A 7,143-nucleotide genomic window follows, 5' to 3' on the forward strand; every position below is an offset into this window, starting at 1 on the left:
GTTTAGGGTTTAGGGTTTAGGGTTTAGGGTTTAGGGTTTAGGGTTTAGGGTTTAGGGTTTGTGCGTGCCTGCCAGTAGAATGCATTTCTTTGTTTTCTTATCATTTCATCAGGATGCAGTGTCTCTCTTTCTGCATGCGTTTTGTTGGCTAGGATGCCTCTGTCTCTTTCTCTCAGATACACCTCAGTAACCCAACGAGCAGCAGGCAAATCCAGCATTGCTGCTGTCTCCATTGCTCTTCATCACACACCTAAACCCTAAACCCTAAACCCTAAACCCTAAACCCTAAACCATAAACCCTAAACCCTAAACCCTAAAACCCTAAACCGTAAACCATAAACCATGAAACCTATAAACACTAACACCTATAAACCCAAAACCCTATAAACCCTAACCCCTCTAAACCCTAAACCCTAAACCCTAAACCCTAAACCCTAAACCCTAAAGACATACCGAACATATTCTGAGGTGAAGTATTTATCAAATGCTGTCCCTACATTGCTTCTTATCCAGGCTCCAGCAATTGCTGCTTGGCGTCTGCCTCTGTCAGTCAGCCGATAAAGAGAATTGTGTCGCGATCTAAACTCGCTAGACCACACAGAGGAGACACCTCCTGCTCCTGCTGCTGCTGCTGCTGCTGCTGCTGCTGCTGGTGCTCCTGCTGCTGCTGCTCCTGTTGCTGCTGATGATGATGATGATGCTGCTGCTGTTGCTGCTGGGGTTGGGGTTGCTGAGGGGGAGGCTGCAAGTGATCCAGAGACAATATCACAACCCTGCTGCTGCTGCTGCTGCTGCTGCTGCTGCTGCTGCTGCTGCTGCTGCTGCTGCTGGCGACAGAGACGCTGAGCAAGGTTTCCTTCGGATTGTCCGTGCCGCACTAACACCAAATCTACTGGCATATTTCTATGCATTTTCTGCATAACATAACACACAAACCCTAAACCCTAAACCCTAAACCCTAAACCCTAAACCCTAAACCTTAGGAACACAGGAGAGAACACCCCACAGCGCTCTCCAGATTAGGGGATAAAGCTCGTCTTCTAGGGTTTAGGGTTAAGGGTTAAGCGTTTAGGGTTTAGGGTTTAGGGTTTAGGGTTTGGGGTTTATTAGGGCTAACCTGCAGATATTGACAGGGAGATGAGGCTTGCAGTGTACGTACACCTGAAGATGAGTCTTAGTTGAGTCTTCGAGTTTGTTTATTTCTTGAAAATGTTCTCATAACCCTTCTCTGCTGCTGCTGCTGCTGCTGTTGCTGCTGCTGCTGCTGCTGCTGCTGCTGTACCGGTGGTTGGCTGCTAGCTGAGGGTTTGTGCTGCAGTATAAGAAGCACAAGGGTTTAGAGTTGTTGTTTGTTTATTAAGGGTTTAATAATAATATTATTTTAAGAGAAAGCAGAGAAAACAAACAGATTATATATATATTAACAGCAGCAGCAACACAACTTTGAGGTGTACATACACCTGCAGCAGGGGTTTGCTGCAGCAAGAGAGAGAGATACAGATATTTAAATACTTTTCTCGCTTTCTTCTTTAATTAATTTGTTTAATTGTTTATTATTCTATATGCAGACACAAACTTAACTTATCTCTCTACCAACTGCAGCAGCAGCGGTCTGCACAAACAATCAGTGAGACATAACAGCAGCAACAGCAGCAGCAGCAGCAGCTGTGGGAGCAGCAGCAGCAGCAGCAGCAGCAGCCTAGTTGTCCTTCTCAGCCTTCATCGGCTAGATCTTAAGACGAATTATCTGCTGCAGCCTGTAGCGTATCTAACTCGTTTGCTGCTGCTGCTGCTGCTGCTGCTGGGGCCCCACACCATAGGACACTCGGCAGCGCCAGCAGCAGCAGCAGCAGCAGCAGCAGGATGGCTGCGGTTTCTTCTCGCCGCCGCTCCAGCAGTGTTGATGATTTGCTGCTGAAGCAGTCGCTCCCCCTACCGGAGGCTTCTGCTGCAGCGGGAGTGAACGAGTCTCCTGTTGCTGCTGCTGCTGCAGCTGCTGCTGCTGCTGAAACAGCAGCAGCAGCAGCAGCAGCAGCTCAAGATCTCTCTGGAGATGAGGAGGAGGAAATGATGCAGAAAGCTGCAGAGGCATATCTGCTGTCTGTACACCTCGAAGCCAAAAGCTTGCCTCAGTGTGTTGCTGCTGCTGAACCCAGCAGCAGCAGCAGCAGCAGTAGCAGCAGCAGGAACAGCAGCAGCAACAGCAGCAGCAGCAGCAGCACAAAGAGCGTTTCAGCAAATGCAAGTGCAGAGAAAGTATGTAAGAAGAGTAGAAGCAGCAACGGCAGCGCCACGTATGTGCTTCGTTTGCTGCGACTGCAGCAGCAGCAGCAGCAGCAGCAACAGCAGCAGCAGCAGCAGCCTCGTCTTGAGTGGGAGGTAGAAGCTCTTGACTTCTTCAGAAGAATTCGAACATGGGTTCAGGAGCAGCGAGAGCTGCAGCAGCAGCAGCAGCAGCAGCAGCAGCAGCAGCAGCAGCAGCAGAAAGTATTTTTGCGTTGCTGCTCCTGGACCCAAGATGAGTGGCGATTATACTGCAGGAGATATTCTCCGACTCTGCTGCTGCTGCTGCAGCATGATGTGCGTTGCTGCTGCTCGCTGCTGCAAGTGCTGCTGCAGGATTTCGATTTGCAGCTGCGGCAGCACCGCCACACAAGCCAACGCCCAGAAGCAGCAGCAGCAGCAGCAGCAGCAGCAGCAGCAGAAGCACCTGATTTAGGAGCCGCAACTGAAGCAGCGAACGGCGCTGCAACAGCAGCAGCAGCAGCAGCAGCAGCAGCAGATGAAGCCGACAGTTGCTGCGGCTTCTCGGGAAGCCCAACGTCTCTTCCGCAGCTTTTTTGGCTGTTCTCTGTCCTCGTTGCTTTAGATGAGCTCGAGGTAATTATGCCTACTAGGGTTTAGGGTTTAGGGTTTAGGGTTTAGGGTTTAAGGTTTAGGGTTTAAGGTTTAGGGTTTAGGGTTTAGGGTTTAGGGTTTAGGTGATACGTGCTTCCTCTGCGTTTTGGTCGCTCTTCCTCTTCTTTGCTGCAGAAGAAGTTTACTTAGTAATGCGAGCTAGGGTTTAGGGTTTAGGATTTAGGATTTAGGGTCTATGGTATAGGGTTTAGGGTTTTAAGTTGCGGCAATAAGCGTGCGGGGGCCGAGCCTTCTTCTATCTTCATTTGTAGATTTCTGTTGCTGCTGCTGCTGTTGCTGCTGCTGCTGTTCTTGCTGCTGCTGTTGCTGCTGCTGTTGCTGCTGCTGCTGTTCTTGCTGCTGCTGTTCCTTCTGCTGTTGCGGGTACTGCTGTTGCTGGCACTGCTGCTGTTGCTGCTGCTGCTGCTGTTGCTGCGGCTGCTGCTGCTGCTGCTGCTGCTGTTTGCAGGCGATGCGTTTTGAGGTTTCTTATTCGCTGCAGCAGCTGCGTCGGCGTTGTCTTCGTGTACGGGGTATTTTGCTGCGGCTGTTGGGGTGTACATACACCGGAGAGGGAGAGCAGCAGCAGCAGCAGCAGCAGCAGCAGCAGCAGCAGCAGCAGCTTCTGCTGCGTATGCTACAGCAGCCGCTGCCCTTCCGAGTTGAAAACAAATGCAGCAGCAGCAGCAGTCCCCAGCAAGCACAGAAGACAGCGCAGCGGCAACGAAAGCAGCAGCAGCAACAACAGCAGCAGCAGCAGCAGCAGAAGCAGCAACAGCAGCAAGGGTTGTCTGCGAGGAGAACAGCGCTGCGACATCAGCTGGCTGCTGTAGATATTTTGTTGGTTATTATTCGAGACTTCTTCGGGCAGAAGTAGCTCTAAACCCTAAACCCTAAACCCTAAACCCTAAACCTTACACAAGGGATGCAGCTTCAGACATGATGGTTCTCGCTGCAGTCGGTGAAGCTGACGCCTTAGGGTTTAGGGTTTGGGGTTTACTGTTTATTGTTTAGGGTTTAGGGTTTAGGGTTTAGGGTTTAGGGTTTAGGGTTTAGGGTTTAGAGGGGAGCTGCAGATCTGGTCTCTGAATCAGTCTGCATTTGCATGAGAAAACTCGAGCAAAACCCTTTAAACCATCTTCAGGGTTTAGCATCCACTAGGGTTTAGGGTTTAGGGTTTAGGGTTTAGGGTTTAGGGTTTAGAGTTTAGGGTTTATTCTTCTGCGGTCTGCGTAGGAGTGTAATATTTCAGTCTGTGAGGCTGAGACAATCTGTGAGGCAAACAAAAACAAAAAAAATTAATTAATAAATATTAATTAATAAATAATTATTATTTATTTTATATTCACGGGTTTAGGGTTAGGGTTTAGGGTTTATGTACATGCATTTAATGCATATATATTATATATTTTTTATATAGAATGTATATAATATATATTCATATGCATATCATACCTAACTATAATATATATATATATAACTATATATATATAACTATATATATATATATATATTTATATACATATATATACCCAGCGCTAAACCCTCGCTAAGCCCTTAATAAACATTTTATAAACCCTCAGTAAACCCTTTGCAAACCCTTGAAAATCTTTGAATATCTGCGTTATATGAACGGGAACAAAACCCTAAACCCTAAACCCTAAACCCTAAACCCTCACCTGTTCTCTATCTTGAGGGTTTTTATCTTTGATAAATCTTTCTCCTTGACCTTTGTATATTAGCTGAGGCCTCTGCATTTTTGCTTCTTCTTTATTTAAATCTACTTCATAAAACTCTTTTAAATGTGCACACCAGCCAGCTAATCGAGAAGCAGCAAAAAATAGAGAGAAAAACTTTACTTCAAACCCTAGCTCCCTATACACCACACCGCTGTAGAAATCTATATTCGGGTATAAACGACGAGAAGTAAAATAAACATCCTATACACACAAACCAACAACCTCTTAGGGCTTAGGGTTTAGGGTTTAGGGTTTAGGGTTTAGGGTTTAGGGTTTTAGGGTTTAGGGTTTGGAGCATTTGCGGGATGAAGGCGTACGGTTTTCTGGTTAGGGGATTCGAGTGTTTAGGGTTTAGGGTTTAGGGTTTAGGGTTTGCATAATAAGGCTATATAAATATATGTATATATATATATATATATATACCTTTAAAGCCGCTTCTTCAAGAGCAAGTGCAACTTTGAAAAGTGTTGAAGTGCCGAGTGTTTAGGGTTTAGGGTTTAGGGTTTAGGGTTTGCATAATAAGGTTATATATATACCTTTAAAGCCGCTTCTTCAAGAGCAAGTGCAACTTTAGAAAGTCTTGAAGTGCCGAGTGCATTGAAAACAATTGCTGCGACTTGTCTAATTATAAATGCGCGGGGGTCATAACTCTTATACACCCGATGCCCGAAACCCATCAAACGCTCCTGCAGCAGCAGCAGCAGCAGCAGCAGCAGCAGCAGTAGTAGTAGTAGTAGCAGTAGTAGTAGTAGTAGTAGTAGGAGGAGGAGGAGGAGGAGCAGCAGCAGCAGCAGGGCAGCAGCAACAGCAGCAGGAGCAGCAGCAGCAGCAGCAGCAGCAGCAGTAGCAGCAGCAGCAGCAGGGCAGCAGCAGGAGCAGCAGGAGCAGCAGCAACAGGAGCAACAGGGCAGCAGCAACAGTAGAATTTCATTCTCTATGGGGCATATTGAAACTGCTGAAACTGCCTTCAAACTTATCAATTTAGGGTTTAGGGTTTAGGGTTTAGGGTTTAGGGTTTAGGGTTTAGGGTTTAGGGTTTAGGGTTTTAGGGTTTAGGGTTTAGGGTTTAGGGTTTAGGGTTTAGGGTTTAGGGTTTAGGGTTTAGGTTTTAGGGTTTAGGGTTTAGGGTTTAGGGTTTAGGGTTTAGGGTTTGCGTACTTCTCTCCTTTTAACTTTTTCAATAAATGTTTGTACATTTTCTTCTTTTTCAATTCGCTGCAACATCTGCACCACCGCCTCGTTCGCACTCTGTATACATAAATAAATTAATTAATTAATTAAATTAATTAAATAAATAAATAAATAAATATATAAATATATAAATATATAAATATATAAAAGGTAAATAAACAAATAAATAAATCGTAAATAAATTAGATAGTTGGTTAATTGTTTACACAGTAAGTGCGTAAATAAATAAATAAATAAATAATAAATAAATAAATAGATAATATACATTAATCCTAAGCCTTAAACCCTAAACCCCACCCCCTAAACCCTAAACCGTCGACATTAAACCCTAAACCCTAAACCCCAAACCCTAAACCCTAAGTATCTGACCCCGTGCTTGTTTCCTGATAAGACAGCAACACCAGCAGCAAGAGAAGCAAAGAGGTTTGTATGTGTTGCTGCTGCACTTCTTACAGCAGCAGTGCTGCTGTTTGCTTCATGCTCCGCATGCAGAATAAACAACAACTCCAAGGCCTGCATACAAACCCTAAACCCTAAACCCTAAACCCTTCAAGCCCTACACAACCCTCATGAACTTATCAACAATAACCGCAAAGAAGCAGAAACAATACGAAATCCCAAAAACAGAAACCCTAAACCCTAAACCCTAAACCCCAAACCCTAAACCCTAAACCCTAAACCCCAAACCCTAAACCCTAAACCCTAAACCCTACTCGAACAATAACAGGGCTGTGTGGTTGCTTGTCAATCATATAGAGGAAATTCTCTACAAGCCCCAAACCCTCCTGGGGTTCAACGAAGCTCAGGCCCTCCAAGTGTCTATACACACAAACCCTAAACCCTAAACCCTAAACCCTAAACCCTAAACCCTAAACCCTCGATTATCCAAGCCCCAATTATCCAAGCCCCAAAGACCATAGCTTGTTTGCTGCATTCAGAATACTAAGCCCTGTTAGTCCTCTCCCTGTAAGCCTTAAACCCTAAACCCTAAACCCTAAACCCTAGATGCAGGTGAAGGGTAAACCCCTTTTATGTAGGATTTGGAGTGTATAGATATGTTGAAAATAAAAACTTTCCTAATAATATTTGCAGCAATTGTAAATCCAGCAGCAATAGCCCTGATAATGCATGTATTTCTTGTCGCAATATGCTTCATAGAAGCAAACGAAGAAAATAATAAACTTTGGTCGTCGTTGCATGCGCTCAACGCCACCATCGCAGAACAAAACATTGAAATAGGACGTGCACCCCGATCGAAGCTCCTTATCAAATCTGAGCAGCAGCAGCAGCAGCAGCAGCAGCAGCAGTAGAAGCA

The 7,143-nt window shown here is 45.4% G+C and overlaps 2 protein-coding genes across 2 annotated transcripts; one reads left to right on the forward strand and one right to left on the reverse strand.

The window, feature by feature from the left end:
* Positions 1–358: 358 nt before the first annotated feature.
* On the reverse strand, positions 359–911 carry EAH_00060950 (phosphoglycerate mutase, putative; the record flags this gene model as incomplete). Its single annotated transcript, XM_013393391.1, has 2 exons — positions 359–365; positions 454–911. The coding sequence occupies 2 exons, from the start codon at positions 909–911 to the stop codon at positions 359–361; spliced, it is 465 nt and encodes a 154-aa protein (XP_013248845.1).
* Positions 912–1,863: 952 nt separating this feature from the next.
* EAH_00060960 (hypothetical protein, conserved) lies at positions 1,864–3,775 on the forward strand (the record flags this gene model as incomplete). Its single annotated transcript, XM_013393392.1, has 3 exons — positions 1,864–2,880; positions 2,982–3,047; positions 3,368–3,775. The coding sequence occupies 3 exons, from the start codon at positions 1,864–1,866 to the stop codon at positions 3,773–3,775; spliced, it is 1,491 nt and encodes a 496-aa protein (XP_013248846.1).
* Between the last annotated feature and the right edge of the window lie 3,368 nt (positions 3,776–7,143).

Source organism: Eimeria acervulina, genomic scaffold (assembly GCF_000499425.1).
Source record: "Eimeria acervulina Houghton genomic scaffold, Eah_scaff1552, whole genome shotgun sequence".
In the NCBI taxonomy this organism is placed as follows: domain Eukaryota; phylum Apicomplexa; class Conoidasida; order Eucoccidiorida; family Eimeriidae; genus Eimeria; species Eimeria acervulina.